This window comes from Entelurus aequoreus, linkage group LG11 (genome assembly GCF_033978785.1).
Source record: "Entelurus aequoreus isolate RoL-2023_Sb linkage group LG11, RoL_Eaeq_v1.1, whole genome shotgun sequence".
Taxonomy (NCBI): domain Eukaryota; kingdom Metazoa; phylum Chordata; class Actinopteri; order Syngnathiformes; family Syngnathidae; genus Entelurus; species Entelurus aequoreus.
The window spans coordinates 53598233-53624930 of record NC_084741.1 but is presented as its reverse complement, the minus strand read 5'-3'; the positions used below and the strand labels follow the sequence as shown (position 1 = coordinate 53624930).

The 26698-nt window shown below is 39.5% G+C and overlaps 1 protein-coding gene across 3 annotated transcripts in view; it reads left to right on the top strand.

Moving 5' to 3' along the window:
* The window catches only part of zhx2a (zinc fingers and homeoboxes 2a), an 87987-nt gene that overhangs the window by 46783 nt on the left and 14506 nt on the right, over positions 1 to 26698 (top strand). For 2 of the 3 annotated variants that reach the window (XM_062063558.1, XM_062063559.1), the window contains exons 2-9: positions 6568 to 6927; positions 8740 to 9432; positions 11719 to 11931; positions 12170 to 12436; positions 12537 to 12752; positions 12851 to 12935; positions 17189 to 17374; positions 18796 to 19208. In XM_062063558.1, coding sequence (XP_061919542.1) covers positions 6844 to 6927; positions 8740 to 9432; positions 11719 to 11931; positions 12170 to 12436; positions 12537 to 12752; positions 12851 to 12935; positions 17189 to 17374; positions 18796 to 19208 — 2157 coding nt within the window. In that variant the 5' untranslated portion in view covers positions 6568 to 6843. The remainder of the gene's footprint in view (positions 1 to 6567; positions 6928 to 8739; positions 9433 to 11718; positions 11932 to 12169; positions 12437 to 12536; positions 12753 to 12850; positions 12936 to 17188; positions 17375 to 18795; positions 19209 to 26698) is intronic. The other variant, XM_062063560.1, reaches the window with a different exon arrangement.

Sequence of the window (26698 nt, the reverse complement as noted above, 5' to 3'; positions counted from 1 at the left end):
AATCGGGAGGGTTGTCAAGTATGCAGCTGAGCCGCATCAGAGTGATCAAAGAGCCGCATGTGGCTCCGGAGCCGCGGGTTGCCGACCCCTGACCTATGACGTCACATTAGTTGTCTGTGGCTCCTAAAAAGTTAACAGCCAAGCTCTGTTGTGATGTCCGCTGTAATAGGTAATAGTGACGCAGATTAGAAATACTACGTCTCTAATGGCTATGCTGATGTTAAATAGCAGACCGCATCAAGGAAGAATCTTAGATTGCGCTACAAACATGACGCTGCTACCAAAAATGTATCGGAGAGGATGAAGGTCTGAAACAAAGATAGACCGGCGGCAGGTCTTGCGTAAGGAGAATAATCAAAACAAAACTTTCTAATGTCTCCGAGTTCATTGATAATGCTGAGAGATTTATGTATGCTTTAATATTTGCCATTAATATACCTGCTTTGTTGTCTTTCATCTCATTCATTCGTATTTAGTTTGGGAGTCCAAATTAAGCCAGTATTCTACCTTTCCTTCGCTACCTTCTTTAGTAAAGCTGTTTCTTTTTTTCTCCAATCGATAAACTTTTAAATGCTATGTTATTTTACTTTGTGAAGCAAATAAACAGTCTCTTCATTAACTTAATTATCTCGTTGCTACGTTTTTATTGAATGGTATCTGCTTCCGAGTTGTATCCCGCGCTCAGAGACTGGCGTGTGCGCGATACGAAGGGTCCCCTCTGGTTTTCGTTCGCATTATCCAGGTGTGTTAGTCCGATTTTTACGAAAACTGAACATGATCTGATTAGGTGTTTCCGTGGGTTGTAGGATGCTTTTTTAGAGCCAAACTATTTGAGAAATTGGCCTAATTTAGTGCATGGACACATACTGACTGCTTGAGTTCATGTGCTTGAGTTCACGTTGTGGTGCGCAGCCCTGCATGCAGGCACTTGTGACTGAACTATACTGTATTTCTCACAACTCGGAGAATAAACACACTTACTAATTTAATCAGAAAAAGGCATTTTTTTAATCTAAATATTTTCTAATTAGACTTTTTGTTTGTGTCTGCAAATATTCAACTCCTCTGGTATAAAATGTACTAAAATAACTCTGCAGGCACTTTTTTTTCAAAAAATTTTTTGAGTTTGTAGATAAAAAACATTTTGTTCCTGAAATAATCATTAAAGTTGTTTTCAGTTTGTACACATTATTTTACAGTACCTCAAATTCAAACTGCACCTTAATGTACGTATATTGAATATAAGCTACTATAGTTGGGTTTTAAAAAAGCACTAGTGAGGAGCACTGATGTATACAATTAATCAAATAATACAAATAATAATTTACCATTTGAAAGTGTTACGTAAAGGTTAACTTGAAAATAAAGTCTTATAGTATTCAGTACACCACTGACACTTTTACTGCAGAATGTTTGTGATAAGAAGCCAAAAAACTAAATAACTTTGAGACAAAGAAAAGCTGTTCTTTTACCCCCACAAAACGTATCAAAAGAGAAGCAAAACTGTGGTTTTCTGTAAGGTTGAACCTCGTCAGCTGTTAGCATATATTACCTCGATCAAACATGGCAGAAATGTCTGTTAGATACTGCAGTAGTAAACAGTAGGGATTCAACAGTACTCGCTATAATCTTGCATGGGACAATCCGCCTTTAATTTTAAAAAAAAAAAATATTAATCGAGATTGGATGATATGAAGAAATTAGTTGTGATCTTTTTTTTTTTGCCATATCGCCCAGCCCTACTCCTGGTCCACATTTTCCATAGGTCATAAAAAATATCACATCTATCGACCAATATAGAAAACTTATATCGTGACACAGTTTTCAACCATATCGCCCAGCCCTACGTTATCGGGCATGTATGTTAATTTGCAGCTGATAAATGCATCTTTACTTTCTTTGGACCACATTTTTGTCTCACTGCTAATTGTGCAAATGAGCAGACACAGGGGACCAGAGTGATACAAAATGTGAAGTTGTACCTTCTTATTTTTGATGCCATGGTGGTCCAGCAATTGCACTTCCTCAAAATGTGTCATTCTTCAACTCGCCTTGGTGTCCTTGGCTTTCTGTAAATTGGACTTGTTCTATTTTGCGTTGTGACTTTGCTTTAACCTTCTCTGTCAGTAGGGATTCACATTGTGGAAAAAACATGACCAGCACCCCATCACTCTGAATCTTGGCAGGACATTTTTTTTAAGCTATCAAGGCAAGAATTGTGTCTGCTATTTTATGTGGTGTCCTCCTAAGTTGTCTTGCCCTCTAAAAGTCGAGCCGCCATTGTAGCCATACTCTATGTACTGTATGTAGCAGCTTCTCGACTACAGCTCTACGTGCTCAGTTGCTATAGCGACATTGTGGTCATGAGTTTGAGGAAGAACTTTGATGCGATTTGTCGCAGAAGTCATATCATGAAGTGTGATTACTAAGTATTCTCGTTTCTGCACAGGGAGACACCCAAATATTGTTATAAAGAGGGTGTTTAGATTTAAATGGAACATTATTGTCTTATATGCAGCTTTATTGAGAGTAGCACTGATGACATCAAGTCCTTTTTGATTTGTTTTTCAGGAAAATGTGATTGAGGCATCAGCGTAGAGGGTGGAATATTAGTTGACGTTTTCAAGTCAGACTGTCTCAATCTTTTCCTTTAGTAAGGTGTTTAATAACCAAACACATATGTGTGTTCTCTGCATTTACGCTATCTTCTTAAAATGTGTTTGCCTCTTGTTCTTTCTCCACCTGCAACATTATCAATAATTATCCTACCAACTTTTCCCCACTTTGTTAGGTGTGTGCTGATCGATCAGCCACTGATCAGTATTGGCCAATTTTTGCCAAAAAGTATGTGATGACCTTTGCCGAATAATGTCTTTCAATGCTGATTACAGAGTCAAACCTCTCTGGTTGACATTGTATTGATTTTTGGTTAGCAGTAATAGTGTATATGTCCATACAGTGTTGAGTTGATCCCCTAAGTTAATAATCATCACTTCTGTTGCTGCAATTATACTGCATTTAATTAGTATCTCTTATTTTGGAATGTTGCCTATCTTTCACAATCATTATGACGGATGGATTTAAAAAAAAAAAAAAGCATTCTAACTTGTAAATAAACGTTAATAAAAGTCTGCTTACAGTGGAGCCAATGTGAGGTTCTCTATTTCGTCCACAAAATCCAATGAATAACCATTTAAAAAGCGCCAACAATACTCCATTTACATTTTGTCATTTTAATATTAACCATGTACTAGTGATATTGTTATCATAAGCGCTAATGCAGACAAACTATTTATAGCGACGCTGTGATCACTACAGGGGGTGCAAATGTTGACATCGAGTGGTCTGCTGCTTTCTCGCTTCCTTGCTCTCTGTAAGTTTATTGTAAATTATAAATCATGCATCTCACCTGGACAGAAGAAGTCTGAGGAGGTATTCCGACAAGGTAGTACACTTTGACAGCCATTTAGGACCAGAAAATGGCTTTGTGAGGATTGAGTAATTTTTCATCTAAATGGGAATATATGAACATCCGAGCAGTCGGCATCCTAATGACAACAGACCTTGCACAGTAAGTGATCTGCAGTGAGTAACAATCAGTAATGAAGAAAAAAAAAAGCAAATATGATGGTTTTTAAATTAATGCGCCGTGTATGCTTAAAATGATCAATATACGTCAATATTAAATGTTATTATAAATGTACCCGTTACTACATTGGATACATACTTACATCATGTATATAAAACCGTAATGGAAGTCTTTTTTGAAGGGCTTTATAGGTGGAATTGCCCGGCTCCAATAGCCTTTGTTGTAAGCGAACTTTTGATTGCATGTATTTAATATTTAGAATGCAAAAAAAACCAAAAACATCCATCACCATGTCTCTCATAATGACTGTGAAAAATAGGCAAAATTCCCTAAAAAAGTGCAGTTCCTCTTTATGTACATTATCAATTGAAAACTAGGCTAAACATGTCACACACCAAGTGAGCAAGGCATGCTGATCACTAAGCTTGCCGTTAAACTAGCGTGAAACAACACAAGAAATAGGTGCTTAGTAAACTTTAAGAAGTGTGGATGGTACCACATTTCAAGTAGCGACGTAACGATATGAAAACTACATATCACGGGTATTGACAAAATGATCATAGATTATAGCGGTATTGTTGAAATATGCTCTAAAAGTACTTATACACCCACTGAAATGGTTTGACTGAGTTGTTGTTTTTTTTTACTAAAACAGACGCACTGTTATAAAAACTGTTTTAGTATTTTATCTGTTTTAATGGCTAAGCTTTTATTGTTTTAAATATTGATTTGTACTGTAGCACATTATGATTTGTTTAAATAAAAAGTGCCTAACAAATAAAATATGTTATTATTATTTAATATTGCTAGCAGGTGTTGTGATGTCCTAATATGTTCAGCGGTCCTTGAACGCACCGTGAAAACACCTCCTTCTCATATTTCTCCAAGTATAGAACCATCATTCAGTTCTAAGAACAGCTTATAGGTTTAATGTGCAAAATGTAATAGCTTAGTTGCTCAGACAATAATGCATTTATGTAAGTTTTGATTGGGGTATGTCGTTTCTAAATGGGGAAAGACGTTAATGTCACCTTTTTTCATGTTTGCATTTAAGCTAGCGAACTGGCGGCAGTCAGTTTGTGAGTTTATCAAAGTGTACTTGTAGTTAATACTTACAATTCTTCTGATCATTTTTTATTTAAAACAGTAATACTAACTGCTGTGAGTTTTACCACGGTTATCATTATTCATTTTTATCGTTACATCCCTACATGTAAGCAAAAGTAAGCAGCTATTAACAGGAAATAAACAAGCAGATTAATTAAAGTCCAGAGAGAGGATAATATAACTGCAACAGTTGGTGTGTCAGCATTGTCACAGCCAGTAAGAGGGTGGCAGGTAAATCCATAAATTAGTGGTGTCGATAACAAGGGTAGTTATCAGTATATTGTTGCGCTTGTAGCGTAAAAGCAAGACAACTTGAAGTATCGTTTGACACACAAAAACGTGTGCGTCGTTTATTCTTCAAAGACGAGAATGAATGTCCGCTTACATCACATGACTCAAAAATGGCGGTAACAACAAACCCCCACCTTTGGGAAACTCTCCTTAAAGGGGCCGCTCCGAATTACTCGCTCTTAACTGCACACACGAATGTCAAACAAGAACAACTTTGTCATGTGCACAATCGAACAGTGGCAGCAAACAGGTGTGGCAAAGTATGTCCTTAAAAGCAACCGCTACAATATGATCAATGCTAGAATGACTGGATCGAACTTAATTTTTTCACAAAGTAAATTTTTTGAGTTGTTTTTGTACATGTACAAACTCCGCGAATAATGAAGGAAGGACTTTGAGGGCAAAAACCAAATTATTTAAATGAGTATTGATAGGAGTTTTAGCTATTGTGTACTATTGACTTTGTTTTGCTTAAACAATTGTGTACATACAAGAGAATATGTAACTAGTTAACATATTGTGTTGACATTGTTTTTATTGTCAATGTGATCGGTATCAACTGGACTAAGTCATGGATGATATCAGCAGCATAAAACCCTAATCGGGAACATCCTTACATTTTGCATACCTTGGATTGATACTGCAGCTACAGTATTTTATCAGTTACACTTATGTTTTTTATCTGAGGTGGTGCCTATATCGAACATGCTTTGAGAATACATCATAATCATACACATTTCACATTTCACACTGTACACACATAAACACACTCTAGATTTGTTGAATGTTTGCAGTTACAGTAGTTAGTTTATTTTAATACCCCACCTGAGAATCTCTTTTTCTGAAGGTTCTCTACTTCTGCTTCAATGCCAGTGTTGTATTAAGCAGTTGATGAGGTTTTCATGGACAGAGCTAACTTTCTTATAACTGATCGCATGTTGCTGTTTAGACTGAAACAAGTTGAGACTAAAACAATAGCTGCTATAGTATCAGCCAAATAGTACCTAAACTGTTCAATAATCCATTCTACACAATTGGCCAGAAATTAATCAAATAAATATGTAATGCCCAACCATATACTTTTCCAGGACAAGTAGAAAACAACTATACTGCTTAGATGTAATTTTAGTATTGGTTAGTGTAGTGGGTTCTGTCTGTAGTGACTGGAGAAAGTCCTGGTAAATAATTTAGGGAGGAAAAGTGTGGACCCTGATAAATGCTTTTGTTTGTACCTTACCAAACTTCACTGAAATATCATATTTACGGATATAGAAATATCGCTATACTTCTTTCATGTGTATTGGTAAATGATAAATGATAAATGGGTTATACTTGTATAGCGCTTTTCTACCTTCAAGGTCTAGAAAGGTAGAAGGTGGGAATTGAACCCCAGTAACCAGCAACACTCCGATTGCTGGCACAGCCACTCTACCAACTTCGCCACGCCGTTGGTCTCTGTTAGCTGTCAACAAAAACATGTTCTAATGGGAGTGGGTACCAAAATTAGCAGATGATTCAAAGCTATAATTCTGTAATGCAAATGCAAGTTAATATCTTTTATATCTTTTCTGCCTGTCCAGGTGGTGTCCTGTCATGCATTTCCTCAAGGTCAGCTTGCTTTGGTGCTGACGCTGTCAGCGAGACAAGCTCGGAACTTCACCCTCCGTTGCCCTCGCTCAACCCACTCATCCTGCCCCTGGGAGCAGCTCTCCTCTTCCAAAAGTCTGACCTGTCCCGGTAAAAGCCAATCCTTCTAGCTATTCATCTCACTCTGTGGCAGTGATCCTGCCATAGTCTCCGTTACTGAATACCTGGCCAAGAAAAAGTGAAGGCGTCCTTCATTAGTCATCATCATCATGTCTAGTCGGCGTAAGGCTTCCACTCCCTGTATGATCCGCCCACTGGAGACCATGGTTGAGCTGGACGATGAGGAGGAGGAGGTACCCTTTTCATATGTCTAGGACAAGGATATTAAACTTAATTGTTTTGGCGGTCACATTTTCAGAAAGCTAAGGACAGGGGGGCTGAATTTGACTTCTGTATTAGTCTTATTATTCATATTCGGAGAACCAGCGTCCTCTACAGTAGACATTTAAATTTGGTCTTTTTTATTATGAACTACAGGAACTTCTGCAATAAAGCTAGTCAAAGATCATCTCTGTGACAGCACTGTAGTGTGTTTAAAAATGTGAGTCTCTACTTTTTTTAACTGAACTTGCGGGCCACCAGTTGAACAGTCAAAATGATGAAAAAGAGGGGACCTAAAATAGAACCTTGAGGAACACTACTAATATTACCTAAATAATTTGATCAAATGACTACTGACTGCATCTGAAGTAAACAAGCTACAGCAACACCTTAATTACATAAATCACATTATCAAAAAAAACTGACATAGAGAAAATGACCTAAAGGTGGCACACCTAGGGAATGCTTCAGTTATGTAAATCACAAGTTTGGACCCCAGTGTTTATTAGAGGTGGGAGTCTTTGGGCACCTTACGATTCACGAGCTACGATTTGATTAAAAGTCGATTATTGATGCATCTTTGATTAATGTATATTGATGTTTTACATTTCTTTTCGTTTAACTAAATAAGCGTTTATCACTTGCAACTTTTAAAAACAGTGCATTTGTAAGAAACCGTTACATTTATTAAATTAATAGAAATGTGTGCAAAACTGGAACATAAGTGCCCTATAATAAAGCAGCTGGTCGTTCTCTCCCAAAATTTAGAACTGTCTGCATTACTTTATTTATAATAAATACATTGATTATCCATTATTGACGTTTACTAATCAATTTTATAATCGTCCATGTTGATGTTGCGATGCATCTAAAAATGTATTCATTCCCCCACCTCTAGTGTTTATACTTGCTAGCAAGCTAAAAATGTCAATGCAAGGATCTGCCAATGTGTTTAAAGGGGTCAAAGTTCGTCTCTACAACATGATAACTCCAGTGTTTTTAAGAATTTGTTGCAAAAATGTCTGCACCCAGTGTTTCAACCTGAACTCTGGAGCCGGTATGGTGACATTTCCGGGTTGGATCAGCTGAATAGTCCTGGTCCAGGATTTACGGTTGTCTTCCGCCACATTGCGCTTCGAAGTTTGCTGCTTTATTCTTTCGCGGGTTAGTTTTTTTTCAAGCATGCTCTATGTATTCTTGGCCTAAATTAAGTATTTTTAGGCAGGAAAATGGCACGATAGACTAAATATATCAATGCTACCGTAGTATTGGCTACTAAAGGAGACCAAACAAATCAGAGCGCACTTTTTAGTGTTGTGGGCACTGATTGGCTCAGCATTACTATATTGGACTAAAGAGAAAAAAAGTGTGTGAAGGTGACTAAGTGGATGTTATTTCATGTCTAGAGGGTTGTCATAATGCAGTGCTTCTCAATTATTATCAGTTGCACCCACCCTAGGGAGAAGAAAATATTTCACTTAATCGTAAAACAGTACAATTTATGAAACCGTTTTTTTTTTTTATATATATATATAGGTTACGATAGGATGGACTTTATCTATCCCACAATGGGAAATTATGTGGTTGCAGTGCAGATTCAAAAAGTTTGTGCAAGTGCAACATTTACTTATTTCTTTGTTTCTTTTACTCTCACAATTACAAGCAATTTAAGGTTAAATAAATATACTTACAAGTCCTACATTCATTCATAGATTAAATATTTTTAATTAATAGTATCATGCCATGTCATCTTCAATCTGAAAGCTGTTGTCTCCCTCTACCAGACAACAGAGAACCATGCTGATGAGGACGCTATGGAGACAGATCCATCTGATGACCTAGACCTAATGGGTAGGACTTCTGACTTTCCAACAGCTCCAGACATTGCAGTGACAGAGTCTCCAGACTGTTCCAAGCCTTCGCGTAAGCAGCAGCGGGGCTACGAGTGCAAATACTGCACGTTCTCCACTCAGAACCTCAACACGTTCAAAGAACATGTGGACGCCAACCACCCCAACGTCATCCTTAACCCACTGTACCTTTGTGCTGTCTGCAACTTCAACACAAAAAAGTTTGACTCCCTGACCGAACACAACGAGAGAAATCACCCCGGCGAGAGCAACTTCAAGTTCAAGCGCGTCAAAATGAACAATCAGACAATCTTGGAGCAAACAATAGAGGGCTGCAAAAACAATGCAGTCATTTACAATAGCTCCAGTGTCAGCAAAGCAGAAGGACAGAGCACTTTGCCCATTAGCAAAGCCACCACAGTCAAGATGGGAAAACAAAAAGTTGTGTCTTCAGATAATAAACGGATTGATCATCAGTTGTGTAAACTGAACCCTGACATGAGCAAGAAAGCCATCACAGCACTCAACGTAAATGGGACAGTAATCATCCCAGAGTCAACTCTCCTCAAAGCTGACTGCCTTTCTCACATCATGCCTTCCCTGCAGCGGCCTGTAAACTACACCCAGGTAGGTCAAACGCTTTTACTTTTATTTAATAGTGAAAGGTAACAATACCAATAATCAGGGATGCACCAAAACCGAAAATGAGGAAACCACAGCGAAACACCGAAAGAAATTATGAAAATTATAGTTACGTTGCATTTATGGTTATAACTGTGCTAACCTCACTAAAGTTAAAGCATTGCAATTGCACATAATATTTGTCCTACAAATAATAAAATATTAAAAAATAAAAAAATTCCACTGGTATTACGGCAATATAAAATTAAAATAATATAATGTACAGGCCAAATACTGAATAGTGCCATAGAGTTGCCGCGCTCCAGGGTACTTTTATTTTCTATGTAGTGCTGTTCACATAATCAAAATGGTGATCAAAATGTTTGTAATATTGGTGATTAAACCCGACCTGGAGAACGTCTCCGCTGAAGATTCACCTATTGATATTTCCAAATTTTTCAGATTGCTTGTATGTATCGTAATACTGCAGGCATGTAGCCTCCACTCCAGACAAGCATGTGTTTCCTACTTACGTCATCAGAACATCTGGTTTCAGCAGTGTTTCGGGGATAAAATTCTTCTAATTGTTGGCCGAAAATGGTCTGAAGTTGCATTTTAGCTATTGGACAAAGATTTTTGGTGCCGTTAAATTCAGCACATCACTACCCACAATTTTGACAATTCTACACGTACAATGACCATTTTTTTCTCTTCATAAGATTACAATCAGAAACCCATAAAACAGAATAGTTGCTTGATTGCAAAGTATTTGTGTGACTCTCCACAATGCTACGTTTTGTTTATGTCACACAGATACTAAATCTTGTAGAATGTGCACGACAACATCGTAAATGGAACCTATGATGATTTTAATCTACATTTTTAAAACACCTCCGTGCGGTCTACATGAGAAGTTCTACATCTTTTGTACCTCTACAGAGGGGTCCAGGGCCCACTCAAATATTAACTCTGAATTAGTAATCTTACTCTTGATTTTAATCATCTTCAATAATTATTTCTAACATACTGACAGTTTACAACCTTGTCAAATTACATGAAATCATCTGTGAATCACAAAGATTATTTACACAAAAACCTTAGGTTCAGGTCAGGCTGATTAGAAAAATAAGTACTAACCAAATATACAGCATAAGAAGGGAGTCAGAGACTCATCTGATACATAAATAACAAAAAATAAATTTACATACAGTTGTGTTGTGCTAAAATAAATAGGTTAGTAATGAATATGTTTCTTAACTAAACAGTAAATACAATTAAAGTGTAAAACAGCTTTTAGTCATAATTTTTGCTTTGAATAAACTTCTCTATGACTTTAGCTCCAGACTTCTGTTTAAGATTATCATTACTGCCACAAGTGGTGGAAAAGTGTATTACAACTGAGTACCGCTGCAGCCCATCTGGACCACAGCTGAGAAAAACATCACTTGTGGGGGCGCTTGCGGCCCAACAATAGGCCCCGGCCCGATTTATTGTATTTTTTTTTTGTGTAAATTTTTCTCCGCTGTCACTTTTATGCCGTTTATTGGGTCTGTTTGCAAGATGTTCGATTGTGGAGGTGTTCACAGATTGCAAATGAAACCAGAGACGGTCCGGTCCAGAACGGTCGAAAAAATTAACTATTATGTACTCACACTATTATGTACACCTGCACCTGTACACCTATTATGTCACATTTTCCAATCGATTCAGAAAGTGCATTAAAAAAAAGATTTTTAGCAGCTTTTAAGTCCCTGCATATATAAATGTGTATAGATATATGTTTTTATATACAAATAATACTTTTTTACCTATTTTTGTGTTTCGTCATGGCTCCTCTCCCTCTAGCTGAAAGTTTAACTTAATGTCTAAATAACTGCTTCCACCTTGCGCAGACGTCACGACGTAGCCAATAAAATTCAGCGAACAAAGGCATCCTATAGTGCGTGCAATTTCACGACAAAACGCAGGATTTGATGCTTTGTTTAACATGAGTATCCGACATTGCAACATCAATAAGTCTAAAAAGACAAAATTAATCATAGGTCCCCTATATGTTGGGGGATAATACCTCGTACCAAAATGGAATGGTACACTAAAGAAATTACTATAGCCTGTATTTATCTTAATTTGTACTATTTAACTATGTCAGTTTTGTGAAAAATATCATAGGCAAAAACTTATTTCTAAATCGAGGTGTCACTGTCCCTGGATTTCAAGTTAGGATTTAACAAAAATGAGCATGTCAGAGTGTTGTCGGTAGATCTTAACGATGTTGTCTAAATGTTACTGCAGGTGCCGAAGATCGCCATTCCCCTCAACACAACCAAATACAATCCTTCTCTGGACGACAACTTGACTCTCATCTCTTCCTTCAACAAGTTCCCATACCCAACACAGGCTGAGCTTTCCTGGCTCACTGCTGTTTCCAAACATCCAGAGGAGCAAATTAAAGTCTGGTTTACCACACAGAGGCTCAAACAAGGCATTAGCTGGTCACCAGAGGAGGTACACATTGTCAAATTATTATGAATTAATCTTCCATTTCCTTTTTTTTTTTTTAATTAAAACCGTCAGATTCCACATAACATAATTGTTATGCTCGGTACTATATTCAGCTTTGGGAAATCATCCTCTCCCTGGGTGTAAATATGCAAACATTATTAGTGTATTAATCAAAGAGCATTCACACAAGAAGATAGGATAATTTTTATTGTTTTATGTTTTAAAATTTCTCCCATGCCAGGTCGAGGAAGCCAGAAAGAAGATGTTCAATGGTACAATCTCGTCTGTGCCTCAAACCTTCACAGTTGTAACCCCCCAGCTCACCACTCAGTCATCCATCAACCTGCCGTCAGTAACGACTACAGCCTCCAAATCAGTGCAGCCTTCAGCCCAGGTCCTCCAGTCCGTTCCCTGTCAGCTTCTGGGACAGACCAGCCTCGTGCTGACTCCCGTAGCCAATGGCTCCACTGTCACATGTGCGCCGTTGGCACTCACTCTGGCTAACCAGGTGCAAACCCCCCCCCCCCCAAAAAAACATTTTTAAATAATTCTGACCATGTATCAATTGCACGACTTGTATCCATATTCATCTTCACTCCTTTCCACAGGTGGCTCAGTCACTCAAACGACCTTTGACCTCTCCCTCAACTGCCACAGATAGTAAACGGCCCTCCATCATTCAAACAATTTCTGCACCTATCGCCACATCGAAGTTGGCGTCGCCCAAAGTGTTAAATTTCACCGCCGACCCCAACAAAACTGCAGAGCAGCTCTCTGTGTTGCGCTCGAGCTACTCACAGTGTCCTTTCCCCGAGGAGGAAGAGGTAAGAATAGTGCTAGTGAAATGACAAACACCCGTTACTGATACAAATAAGGACTACAGTTCTCACATTATGCAATGTTGCATCTTGTCATGTGACAGATCTACAGACTGATCGAGACCACTGGGCTGTCCAGAGGAGAGATTAAGAAGTGGTTCAGTGAACAAAGGCTCCTTAATCTTAAAGGTAATGGTGCCTGATGGTATCTGGATGTTTTCAACAACCTACGTTTATACCAGCAGTGCACAGCAGTTCTGTCTCAAACTATCCACTTCATATTAATTTTGCTACACTGCCTTGGGATACAGAGAATAGTGTCTTTGTTGTTGCCATGGCAACCCCAGAGCAGTTACTTTTGGCATTCTGTTAATATTGGTGGGCTAGCATCAACACGTCAGTGACAGCAAAACGCTTTATTTAATGGAAGGTGTTTGGACAGTCTCGACAATATGAGTCCCATTAAAACATTGCTGTGTTTTTATAGTCACAAAGACAAATGGGGAATGACAATGATGGGTTTGTTTTGACAAACAAGTATGTGCTGCCAATTACAAACACATTTTGAACACATAGCAAAAGTTGCTTACACTTAACACATACAGATTATTCTCCGTTATGAGCAGAATAGCTAATATGACCTGTGCACATTCAGGTAATGGTTTGCAAATTCAATGAATGTCACAAATGTTTCTTAACATAGTATATTAAAATTAACAACATCTTTAAATTATTTTTGTGAATATATGTTTTTGTTTAGAATTTAAATAGTAGCCATGTTTTCAAACACAATGCTGTTGGACTTTACCCACGGTATTTTGTCAAACAGTCAATGGAAGATTCATGTTACAGCGTTGGTCTCAATCCTGCAAAAGCATTTATCAGTCAACTAATATCACGAGCGGTAGCACGGTGGCACACGTGTTAGTGCTTGTGCCTCACAATACGAAGGTCCTGAGTTTAATCCCGGGCTTGGGATCTTTCTGTGTGGAGTTTGCATGTTCTCCCCGTGACTGCGTGGGTTCCCTCCGGGTACTCCGGCTTACTCCCACCTCCAAAGACATGCACCTGGGGATAGGTTCATTGGCAACACTCAATTGGCCCTAGTGTGTGAACGGGAGTGTGAATGTTGTCTGTCTATCTGTGTTGGCCCTGCGATGAGGTGGTGACTTGTCCAGGGTGTACCCCACCTTCCGCCCGAATGCAGCTGAGATAGGCTCCAGCACCCCCTGGACACCGAAAGGGACAAGCGTTAGAAAATGGATGGATGGATGGATAATATCACGAGCGATAACTCTTACGAATCAGCTTCTGCAAAAGTGAGCCCCGATGAAAAATACTTCACTCCCTTAAAAGCAAAAGGGCAGACAAGTCCAATGAGTCCAAATGTCAGAAAGTGTTGAGTTGTTACATCCATCGATGAGGGCACTTTTGGCTTGAGGATTTGTAGCTAATTATAAATATTAAATCTGAGGCCAGTTCCTCATTTTTAAGACTTTATCCTTTGTACCCATCCATCCATCCATTTTCTACCGCTTGTCCCTTTCCATTCTATCATTATCCATGGCAGGACAGCTTGAAATTTGGGTTACACTAAGTCATCATTTTTTTCCAGCCTTGTACAGGTGATTAGAAGTACCAAGCTGGGACCAGTACCAAAACAAACCTCAAAATCCCCAAAACTGTGTGTATGTTCTTCAAGTCTTAGGGTTTAACCTAGGTGTCGGCAACCCAAAATGTTGAAAGAGCCATATTGGACCAAAAATACAAAAAAAACAATCTGTCCGGAGCCTTATATAAGTCTTATAATGAAGGCAACCCATGATGTAAGTGTCTATATATAGGGACGGCGTGGCGAAGTGGGTAGAGTGGCCGTGCCAGCAATCAGAGGGTTGCTGGTTACTGGGGTTCAATCCCCACATTCTACCATCCTAGTCATGTCCGTTGTGTCCTTGGGCAAGACACTTCACCCTTGCTCCTGATGGCTGCTGGTTAGCGCCTTGCATGGCAGCTCCCGCCATCAGTGTGTGAATGTGTGTGTGAATAGGTGAATGTGGAAATACTGTCAAAGCGCTTTGAGTACCTTGAAGGTAGAAAAGCGCTATACAAGTATAACCCATTTATCATTTATTTATATTAGCTATAATAGCATATACCGAGGTGCTCATTGGGTGAATCTACCGGTCGATCATGGAGGGTGTGTCATTTGATCGCCAGCCAGGCATAAAAAAAATATACCTAAAAGTTAGCGATCATCAATCGTCACACTTTTGTCACTTGATTGACAATCACGGCACCCAAGCATCTTGTGAGATGACGCTGGCTGCTGTGAGCTCAGTATTAAGGAATGAACAGCCGGCAGATAGCAACATTTTTTATTTTAACAGACTCTCGCACTGTACTTGCTGTCTTAAGCCTGATGACCGACCGCAGAGTTCCTGTCTTCACAATGAAAGCGCTGCTCCATCCTGCCTCTACTAACAAAATAAGAGTTTCAGAAAGCCAGCACACAAAAGCTAGCCAGCTACGGAGTTTGCCGTCAATGTATTTCTTGTCAAGGATACAAGTATGGAAGCTGGACAAATCTAAACAGAGTCTCTAAATACGAGTACAGTCGCCAATAACACTAAAAATAGATGCTAGATGTGTTGCCAATTGTTTTTATTACAGAAAGTGACTAAAAGGATTAGAGAAATCTCAAAAAAAAAAAATAATACAAAAAATTGAAATTCTCATCAAAGTACAATCAGCAGACTAGAACAAAACAATATTATGTAAGAACAATATATATGTTAATACTATACTTAATAACTATACTATACTTACTTAATAACATATTTGTCTTAAATGTATATTCACATTTTTTTGTCTTTTTAAAGAATATATGCATCGTAGCAACTCATGCGATGACGTCATATCGACCACGCCCCTACCGCCACAGGTATTTTGGCAATTTAGGGGAAACCCTGACATTAACAAAATAAGAATGTCTTACAATACAATCATGCTTTGTCAGAAATATTTTGTAATGTTATTCTGTCATATTTGCACCTAGAGAAATGCTAGTACATCAGTTTATGAATATGGGGGTGGAGGGGTGCGGGATGATGGCTGCCTGAAATATTGTGTAAATTATTTTATAACATGTTCTGGTCGAGTCCTCAATTACAGAATGATTAGCAGGCTGAATATTACATGTTATTAATTAATAGAGAAGGTTAAAACATTGTCATGCAGCAATGTGAAGACCATTAACTTGTACAACATGTAATGTACAGAATATCAGAAGCATTTATTCAGGTATAAATATCACACGTTACAGCTGAGTGCCACATCTACTTTGGCCCCTTCTCCCGGAAGTTAACAAATGGCACAAAAAATATGTTCCCCTCTTACGTACATAGTTTACATCAATATAACACATTTGCATTAACCTAAATTCACTGCACAATTATTATTAAATAAATTAAATGTATTTATATGTATTGTTTGCACTTTTTTATTTGAATGTTAAATCAATGAATAATAAGTGTACGAGTTGCCTCTAACAGCAGTTACAAGATGTGTGTCCAAGTTAAAGGAAATGGCAGGCCGTCTTCTTCTAATAGATTTATGACAATCTTTGGCAAGCTTGTTAACGTTTGCTGTGGTCTGGAACAATATTAGATATAATGTGTCATGAGACATGCAAATGTAAATTAAATACACAAAGGACATAGGTAAATTAAATTAGCTTAAATATATTTACAAACCAGGCATAATGATGCAATATGTATACACAGCTAGCCTAAATCGCATGTTAGCATTAAATACCTTGCAGTTATGCACTGACCAAATATGCCTGATTAGCACTCCCCACAAGTCAATAACATTAACATAGCTCACCTTTGTCCATACATGCACAGCATAAAACGTTTAATAGACCAAATGAGACAAAGAAGGAGTGGCATAAAACATGTCTTTCTGTGGCAGCGTCGGAGAAAGTTATACATGTAAACAAACTGCTGTGTCTCTATCCACACAAGGACTGTCGAAATTAGTAGAACAAAACGGCGCTCGCCAAATATTCTCATGAAGCATAAACACAAACATATTAAACAGTGGACTTGCTAACTATTAGGAAGGTGTGTGTCATGTTTGTCCTCCTACAGAAACCACATAAAAACAGAAAAATATATATTTTTCCTCCATCTTTTTTACATTTTCATACATTTTTGAAAAAGCTCAAGGGAGCCACTCGGCCGGCGCTAAAGAGCCGCATGCGGCTCTCGAGTCGTGGGTTGACGACCCCCGGTTCAAGACAAATGTGTGTATCTAAATGTATATTTGCTATGATATTCCAACAATGCTTTCTTCTGTACAGACACCTATAAATGTTAAATTGTGAGTGACATAATACAATTTTCTTTTAATTTTTGAAATTGTTTTCTATGTGTTTGAAGGTGTTCCCCCTCCCCCTGTGCTTGTGAAAGCCGAAGTGACTTCAGTACCTAAAGACGGCCCTGTAAGGAAAGCCGTCCCGAGTCAGTTTCCTTTGTTAGAGCGGGTGAAGGGAAAGTCTTCGGAGCAGCTGAAGGCACTCGAGGAGAGTTTCCAGAGAAGCAGCACTCAGACTGACACACAACTTGGTAAGACTCTACTGTCACACTCCTCACAAGAAAATGGTTATTAAAAAAAAAGAGGCTGCAGACTTTTAAATTAAAGGAGAACAACAAAATGTTGGTGGTGGGTTTGAGTTGAAAAGATGTAACATAGATTGTTTTTAGTTAGACAAAAATGCTGAGTCCTTATATTATTTAAACAAACTACAGTATTCCTGTAGACATATATGGTAATCAGCTTTATCCACAGGAATTGATAACAAATTAAAATGAAATGTGTTATGTTAAGACACAAATAAAAGGGCATCCCTCCTGCAGGCCACTCATGTTACTACATCGCCACCTTTTACAAGGAAATGTGCATTTTGTATTGCCTTGCAAAACTTTGAAACCACTTTAAAAAAACACACAGAAATTGACTAAGGTAAGGACGTGTGTTTAATCAGCAATAGCTACAAATGGGGCAGCACAGTGGAACAGGGATTAGTGTGTGTGCCTCACAATAAGAAGGTCCTGGGTTCGATCCCCGGGCTCTGAGTTTTTTGAGTGTACAGTTTGCATGTTCTCCCCGTGACGGCGTGGGTTCCCTCTTGGTACTCCGGCTTCCTCCCACCTCCAAAGACATGCACCTGGGGATAGGTTGATTGGCAAAACTAAATTGGCCCTAGTGTGTGAATATGAGTGTGAATGTTGTCTATCTGTGTTGGCCCTGCGATGAGGGGGTGAATTGTCCAGGGTGTACCCCACCTTCCGCTCAAATGCAGCTGGGATAGGCGCCAGCAACCCCAGGATCCCGAGGGGGACAAGCGGTAGAAATTGGATAAATGGATGGATGCCTACAAATGTACAAACCTCAAATGTATCACTTATTCCAATAGAAATTTTTTGCATATCTCTGATTTTTGTATGCATTATAACAATAATACAACCACAAAGTAGTATTGCAAGCTAATATGCAGGTTAGGGACTGTGAAAGGGGGCATTTTTCCTCAAAGGAAGGTGGCAGTAAAAGGTGGTGTTTTTCTTCAAACATCAGTGCCATGCCATGTCTTATTGTCAATTGGGCTGGGAGTGTGTGTGCATGTTTTTTTGTATTTTTTTACTGTTGTAAAGCACTTTGTTGCAACTTACTTGTGCATGAAAAGTGCCTTATTAATATTGATTGATTGATTAATTGTAAGCAGCATAGGGATGTCATCAGATCAATCCCATTAGACCTTTAGTAAGTGCTGAGATCTACGGCAGTGCCATAACATGATTGCACCATCTTTCTATTTCCTGACTAAATCAGTCACTACAGAACATATAAGCATGTGGACTGAGAACATTAATATCCTAATATTTGTATGACCACTTGACAAGCAATAAATGCTTGACTCTGAATTTGCACTGAGCCCATGGAGTTCCCAGGAACAAAGCATTCTTCTTATTGAGCTGTTTTTCTGTAGACCAACTGGCCCAGGAGACCAAGCTCTCTAAAACAGAGGTGGACTGCTGGTTTTCAGAGCGCAGGGCGCTTAGGGACAACATGGAGAAGGCTCGACTCGGCGTGACCTCCAAAAGCACAGACAACAATGCCGACAGGCCGGGCGTGTTGCTCAATGGATCTTCTCATCGCGAGCAGGATGGGAAAATGCTCCAACCTTCAGTCCTCCCGCCTTTCCTTTCTTCTTCCTCATCCTCCTCATCCTCCCCTCCTGTACTTGCGGCCTCCTCTCCTCATCCCCCAACCTTGTCCGCTTCTGCTTCACCCCCCATTCTCACATCCTCATCCTCCTCCTCATCCCCACATCCTCCCATCCTCTCTGTGTCGACAAGCCCAGCTCCCATCTCAAGTGGCTCCCTCACTCTGCTCCGAGAGGTAACAATAAACACACTTCAGCAGGCTAAGACTTAGTGGGAAAAAACTTAAGTTGTGATTACAATGTGACCGCGATAAAATTAGGGTTATCATACTATTTTTAAGTAGTGGTACTTTGGTTTTTATTATTAATGTATAAAAAAACAAAAACAAAATTCCCAAAATAAGTAATGTAAATCTAATCAGTATCAGTCACCCAAAAATGTTAACATGAAACACATTTTATAGGGAATAATTGTACTGTTACATGCTGAAAAAATGCATGCACATGGTGAGTTAAATTGATAAATGAACATCTAATATAACTTTGACCTTCTCATGTTCACACGCCTTTGTTTACAATGCATGTGCGAGACAGCTTTTCAACACCTCCAAACTTGGTACTGAAAACTACAACAGCTGGTGTTGTAATGAGTACAATATGTACAGTATAAACACTTTGTAGGGCTCAACAAAAGACAAAACGGGTACATTCAACTGAATGGCAAAGACTATTTCCTAAATATGGCAACACACCAAGGACAAACTGAAATACACGCATATTTGCAAATAAGAATCAGAAGTCTGAGAAAAATAAATATAATCACAAACTGGACAACACAGTTATCATTATCAGCTAGTTATTAAATAAAAATAGAAATGTATTTTATCATTAAAAATGTATTGCTACATGAAAGCACAATAGTACTTAAAAATTGGTACCGTATAAGTTAAAATTTTAAAGGTACCCATCGCTAACGCTAGATACAATTAAAGCGGCTGGCCGCGAGAAGCCCCTGATTGATTGATTGATTGAGACTTTTATTAGTAGGTTGCACAGTGAAGTACATATTCCGTACAATTGACCACTAAATGGTAACACCCGAATAAGTTTTTCAACTTGTTTAAGTCGGGGTCCACTTAAATTGATTCATGATACAGATATATACTATCATATATACTATCATCATAATACAGTCATCACACAAGATAATCACATTGAATTATTTACATTATTTACAATCAGGGGTGTGGAGGGGAGGGGGGGGGGGTAGGATATGGACATCAAGTAGTGGACATAGAGAGAGAGAGAGAGAGAGAGAGAGAGAGAGAGAGAGAGAGAGAGAGAATGAGAGATCAGAAGGCATAAGAAAAAGTATCTGCATTTGATTGTTTACATTTGATTATTAGCAATCCGGGGAGGGTGTTAGTTTAGGGTTGTAGCTGCCTGGAGGTGAACTTTTATTGCGGTTTTGAATGCACAGCATCTTTTATACCTGTTGGGAGCGCATTCCACATTGATGTGGCATAGAAAGAGAATGAGTTAAGACCTTTGTTAGTTCGGAATCTGGGTTTAACGTGGTTAGTGAAGCTCCCCCTGGTGTTGTGATTATGGCGGTCATTTACGTTAAGGAAGTAGTTTGACATGTACTTCGGTATCAGGGAGGTGCAGCGGATTTTATAGACTAGGCTCAGTGCAAGTTGTTTAACTCTGTCCTCCACCTTGAGCCAGCCCACTTTAGAGAAGTGGGTAGGAGTGAGGTGGGATCTGGGGTGGAGGTCAAGAAGTAACCTGACTAGCTTGTTCTGAGATGTTTGGAGTTTAGATTTGAGGGTTTTGGAGGTGCTGGGGTACCAGGAGGTGCATGCGTAATCGAAAAAGGGTTGAACGAGAGTTCCCGCCAGAATCCTCAAGGTGCTTTTGTTGACCAGAGCGGAAATTCTGTAGAGAAATCTCGTTCGTTGGTTAACCTTTTTGATTACCTTGGTTGCCATTTTATCACAGGAAAGGTTAGCCTCTAGAATGGAACCTAGGTAGGTGACCTCATCTTTCCTGGTGATAACAATGTCACCTACTTTTATGGTGAAGTCATTGACTTTCTTAAGGTTGATGTGGGACCCAAACAGGATGGATTCTGTTTTACCCAAGTGTATGGATAGCTTGTTGTCAGCGAGCCAGGTGCAAGTTCTACAGAGCTCAGCACTGAGGATTTTCTCCACCTGTGACTTGTCCTTGCCGGATACCAGCAAGGCAGCATCATCCGCAAACAAAAACAATTCACAGTCACATGCCGATGACATGTCGTTTATGTATATTAGGAACAGTAAAGGTCCCAATATACTGCCTTGGGGGACTCCACAGCTCACCGAGAGGGGGGGGGACACGGTGCCGTTCACCTCTACCACCTGCTCCCTCCCCTCCAAGTAAGATTGCATCCAGCTCCATGAGTTTTTGTTAAATCAGATTGCTCTGAGCTTATCCAACAGTATAGCATGGTTAACGGTGTCAAAGGCCTTCTGAAGGTCCAGCATGACCATGCCGCAGTATTTGCCCGCGTCCACCTCATCTTTGATGTGGTCGGTCAGATAGAGAAGGCATGTGTCAGTGGAGTGGTTAGTTCTGAAGCCGGATTGGAATTTGTACATGAGTTTATTAGTGGCAAGGTAACTATCGACCTGTTCATAAACTATTTTCTCCATTACTTTCGAAATGGAACTGAGAATAGAAACAGGTCGGTAGTTGCCAGGTTCCAATTTGCTTCCTTTTTTAAAGAGGGGAGTTACTCTTGCTATCTTAAAATCTTTTGGTACTTGGCCTTGTGTAATTGATAGGTTTATTATGTGCGTGATAATCGGGGCAATGATGGAGGCAGAGTCCCTGAGGAATCTGGAGGGAATATTATCAAGGCCGGTGGCCTTGTTAGGGTGGAGCGCGCTCAATTTTTTAAACACCTCATCAGCTGTGACCATTTCTAATTTGAAATCATCGTTGGATACTCCTAGCTTTCTGTAGAAGGCTTTTAATGTGTTCTACACCAAAGCGACCAGAGTGGTGGGACAGCTTGTTGACAAGAGTTGCGGCTATGCTGGTGAAAAAGATGTTAAGTCTGCTAGTTAGCCTGTTAGTCTCTATCCGCCTTATTTAGAGGACAGTCATACAATTACTCCTGATTGTTTAGTGACACTTACCGTATCAGTATGGCGCGTTCAATGACACTCTGGAAACGTTAACTTTTCACTGGATTTCCACTGGATGCAAATCAGCCACGGAACGGCACCCGCACGTTTGCAGACTTTTTTCATTTTTATTTAAGTCAATGTGTTCGCTTTCACACGCTAAATATACGCAAAGCTTCTATAATTGCCTGACGCCGCAACAAATATGTTAAATTTAGCTAAAATCTGCTTGTGTTGGACAGGTAGTCATGCACGAACACAAAATAAATTATGCGGTTTACTTTGAAAATAACCTACTCCGTTTTCAAGGCGGAATGTATTGTACACTTTGAAATGTCCTAATGAAGTCAACTTGTCAAAGGTTTTTAGATGTAACTTCACCTCGTTGACACAAATGGATGAGGACATGCTGATTCTGAAAGTCCAAAATTAAAGAATATAACAAGCATATCCAGAGCAGCGATATGGGGTCTCGTGTCATATACTAGCTGATGAGTGTTGGTAATAACTGCTTTAGGGTATAACGGTGTTACTAACGGTGTTATTTTTTTCAGTAACGAGTAAGCTAATTAACTACTGTTGCCATCGTTGCAATGCTGTTGCCGTTACTGAGAATGTGAAGTGGCTCGTTACTACAGTTTGGTTGAATATTGCGCAAAGTGTCAGGTTTGGACCACACATCCGCTGCGTGCAGAGAGAAGGGGTAGGCATGATAATGCCATTGTAAATGCGCTAATGATGGTTGGCTGGGTAGGCAGATCATGCCCTGCTCACGCTGTGCCACTGCATGTTCTGACTAACACACAACAAGACCGCTCCACTCCGGAAATTCCTAGATAACGTTCTCCAACTGCAAGTACTGGCACTACATTTCTATCATTGAAATTAAAGTCAAGAATGTTTATGTAACATGCACACTATGTCCAGGAAAAATTTGTTTATCCATATATACCTCAAGCAACTCGATTCGCACCTCACATTAACACATGCTAACATGACACGTGTTGCTGCTGCTAACCTAAACCCAAGCCCAAATGCAGCCATTTTTTTTAATCAGATTGATCACATTTTGGAATTTGGAAGCTCTTGCTTGCATAATTAAAATTAGCTTAAAAAAGACCCTAATATTTGTACACAAATGCAATTTATTGTCACAATGTCATCCTGGACCGTTTTTAAAAGATTTACTTGAATGCATGTCAATTATTTGCCCAAAACTTGCTAGCACTTTTACCTACAGTTCTTTTAGGCCGTATTTTGGTATACAGGTGCAGAGAATTGCACTACTTAAAGGCAAAATGTTCCTTTGTGTCTTTTTACCTAAGTTTACATTTTTGGTTCCGTATTGGGTTTTGTACTTTTAATATTTATTGTTGTTACTTTACGGTATATTTTTGTCATACATTTTTTTCCTATGCATATCATTGACACACTGTAATCTATTGAGTTCAGATAAATGCCAAATGTTCTAAAATACCGTATGTAGTGTTTTTATTCTTCAGTCGGTTAATATAAACATATTTGAAGATGTTATCAAACATTATAGCGTTTAGAATAACGAAATGAAAAATAACGTCTCAGTTACTTTGCCGAGTAATTAATTACGCTTACAATGAGGTAACTTGAGTTACTAACTCAATTACTTTTTGGGTGAAGTAATTTGTAACTGTTACTACCGTATTTTTCAGAGTATAAGTCACTCCAAAGAATAAGTTTCACCAGCCGAAAATGCATAATAAAGAAGGAAAAAAACATATATAAGCCGCACTGGAGTATAAGTCGCATTTTTGGGGAAATTTATTTGATAAAACCCAACACCAAGAATAGACATTTGAAAGGCAATTTAAAATAAATAAAGAATAGTGAACAACAGGCTGAATAAATGTACGTTATATGACGCATAAATAATCAATCAATCAATGTTTATTTATATAGCCCTAAATCACAAGTGTCTCAAAGGGCTGTACAAGCCACAACGACATCCTCTGTACAGAGCCCACATACGGGCAAGGAAAACTCACCCCAGTGGGACGTCAATGTGAATGACTATGAGAAACCTTGGAGAGGACCGCATATGTGGGTAACCCCCCCCTCTAGGGGAGACCGAAAGCAATGGATGTCGAGTGGGTCTGACATAATATTGTGAAAGTCCAACACATCAGCGAAAGTCCAGTCCATGGTGGGGCCAGCAGGAACCATCCCGAGCGGAGACGGGTCAGCAGCGTAGAGATGTCCCCATCCGATGAACAGGCTAGCGGTTGGGAGCAGAGTAGAAAAGAAAAGAAAAGAAACGGCAGATCAACTGGTCTAAAAAGGGAGTCTATTTAAAGGCTAGAGTATACAAATGAGTTTTAAGATGAGACTTAAATGCTTCTACTGAGGTAGCATCTCTAACTTTTACCGGGAGGGCATTCCATAGTATTGGAGCCCGAATAGAAAACGCTCTATAGCCCGCAGACTTTTTTTGGGCTCTGGGAATCACTAATAAGCCAGAGTTCTTTGAACGCAGATTTCTTGCCGGGACATATGGTACAATACAATCGGCAAGATAGGCAGGAGCTTGACCGTGTAGTATTTTATACGTAAGTAGTAAAACCTTAAAGTCGCATCTTAGGTGCACAGGAAGCCAGTGCAAGTGAGCCAAATAACCAACTTAGACGTGCCTGGTATGTTAACGTAACATATTATGGTAAGAGTCATTCAAATAACTATAACATATAGAACATGCTATACGTTTACCAAACAATCTGTCACTCCTAATCGCTTTATACGTCTAGTCTCTTACGTGAATGAGCTAAATAATATTATTTGATATTTTACGGTAATGTGTTAATAATTTCACACATAAGTCGCTCCTGAGTAAAAGTCGCACCCCGGGCCTAACTATGAAAAAAACTGCGACTTATAGTCGGAAAAATACGGTAATTACTTTTTTAAGGGAAGATGACCAGCACTGCAGCTGGTACGGGGACCGGGAAAGCAGGGGAGTGGTTGTTGTGACACGCTCGCCAGGGATGGTGTTACTGTTGTATTGCTGCTTGCTACAAAAAAAAGTCGTTTATCAAGGCAAAACTGTCCTCAGTGTTGCTGTTCTCTCCGCTTAGCGCAGGGGTCGGCAACCTTTACCACTCAAAGAGCCATTTTGGCAAGTTTCACAAATTAAAGAAAATAATGGGAGCCACAAAAAAAAAAATTAAATTTAAAATGAAAAACACCGCATACAAAGCTTAAATGCTTTGTGCTATTTTAACCAGGGGTCTCAGACACACGCACCGGCACGCACTTTAATGTGGAAATTTGATGTTAGTGCGGCCCGCGAGTTTTGAATGAATGGCGCTTGATAGCGTCATACTTGTCAACCCTCTCATTTTTTCTGGGAGACTCCCGAATATCAGGGCGTGATGGCACTGCTTTTGGCGCCCTCTACAGCCTGTCCAAACAGTGTACCTGCTCGACCACATGTAGAATGCAGTTTCAGCTTGCTCACGTAAGTGACAGCAAGGCGTACTAGGTCAGCAGCCACACATCTTACACTGACGGTAGCCTTATAAAACAACTTTAACACTGTTACGTTACAAATATGCGCCACACTTTGAACCCACACCAAAAAAGAATGACAAACACATTTCTGGAGAACATCTGCACTGTAACACAAAATAAACACAACACAACCAATACCCAGAATCCCATGCAGCACTAACTCTTCCGCTCAACCAACGCACGGAGGGGGGGGGGGGGGGGGGGGGGGGGGGGGGTTTGATGTGTGGGGGGATTTGGTGGTAGCGGGGGTGTATAATCTAGACCGGAAGAGTAAGGGCTGCATGGGATTCTGGGTATTGGTTGTGTTGTGTTTATGTTGTGTTACGGTGGGATGTTCTCCAGAAATGTGTTTTTCATTCTTTTTTGGTGTGGGTTCACAGTGTGGCGCATATTTGTAACGTAACAGTGTTAAAGTTGTTTGATACGGCTACCGTCAGTGTAAGCTGTGTGGCTGACTAAGTATGCTTTGCTGTCTCCTACGTGTGCAAGTAAAAGCTACATACAACATGTGGCCAGGCTGGCACGCTGTTTGTAAATGCTATAGAGAACAATTACTACAGTGCGACTAGGGCACTCCCTTAATTTAGTAATTAGAGTGAAAATAGGATTATATTTTCCCTGGGAGTTATCTAGGAGAGGCACTGAGATCCATAAGTCTACTGGGAAAATTGGGGGGGTCGGCAAGTATGCAGCTGAGCCGCATCAGAGTGGTCAAAGAGCCGCATGCGGCTCCGGAGCCGCGGGTTGCCGACCCCTGGCTTAGCGTATGCGTGTACACGGCACAAACTGAGACTTGTGATGACGTCACGGTTGTGCGCTGTCATTTCCAAAGCTCAACAACACTGCCTTGCTGGCTTTAAACACACTATAAGATGATTTATTGTCTGTTTGAATCTAAACATGCTGCTATTTTCACTCAACATTAATAAAAAAGAAACATCAAAATAGGCTTTGCGACGCCTGAGGGGATAACTTTGACAAGCAAGACTCTTTGCTCTGTGTCACAAGAAAGG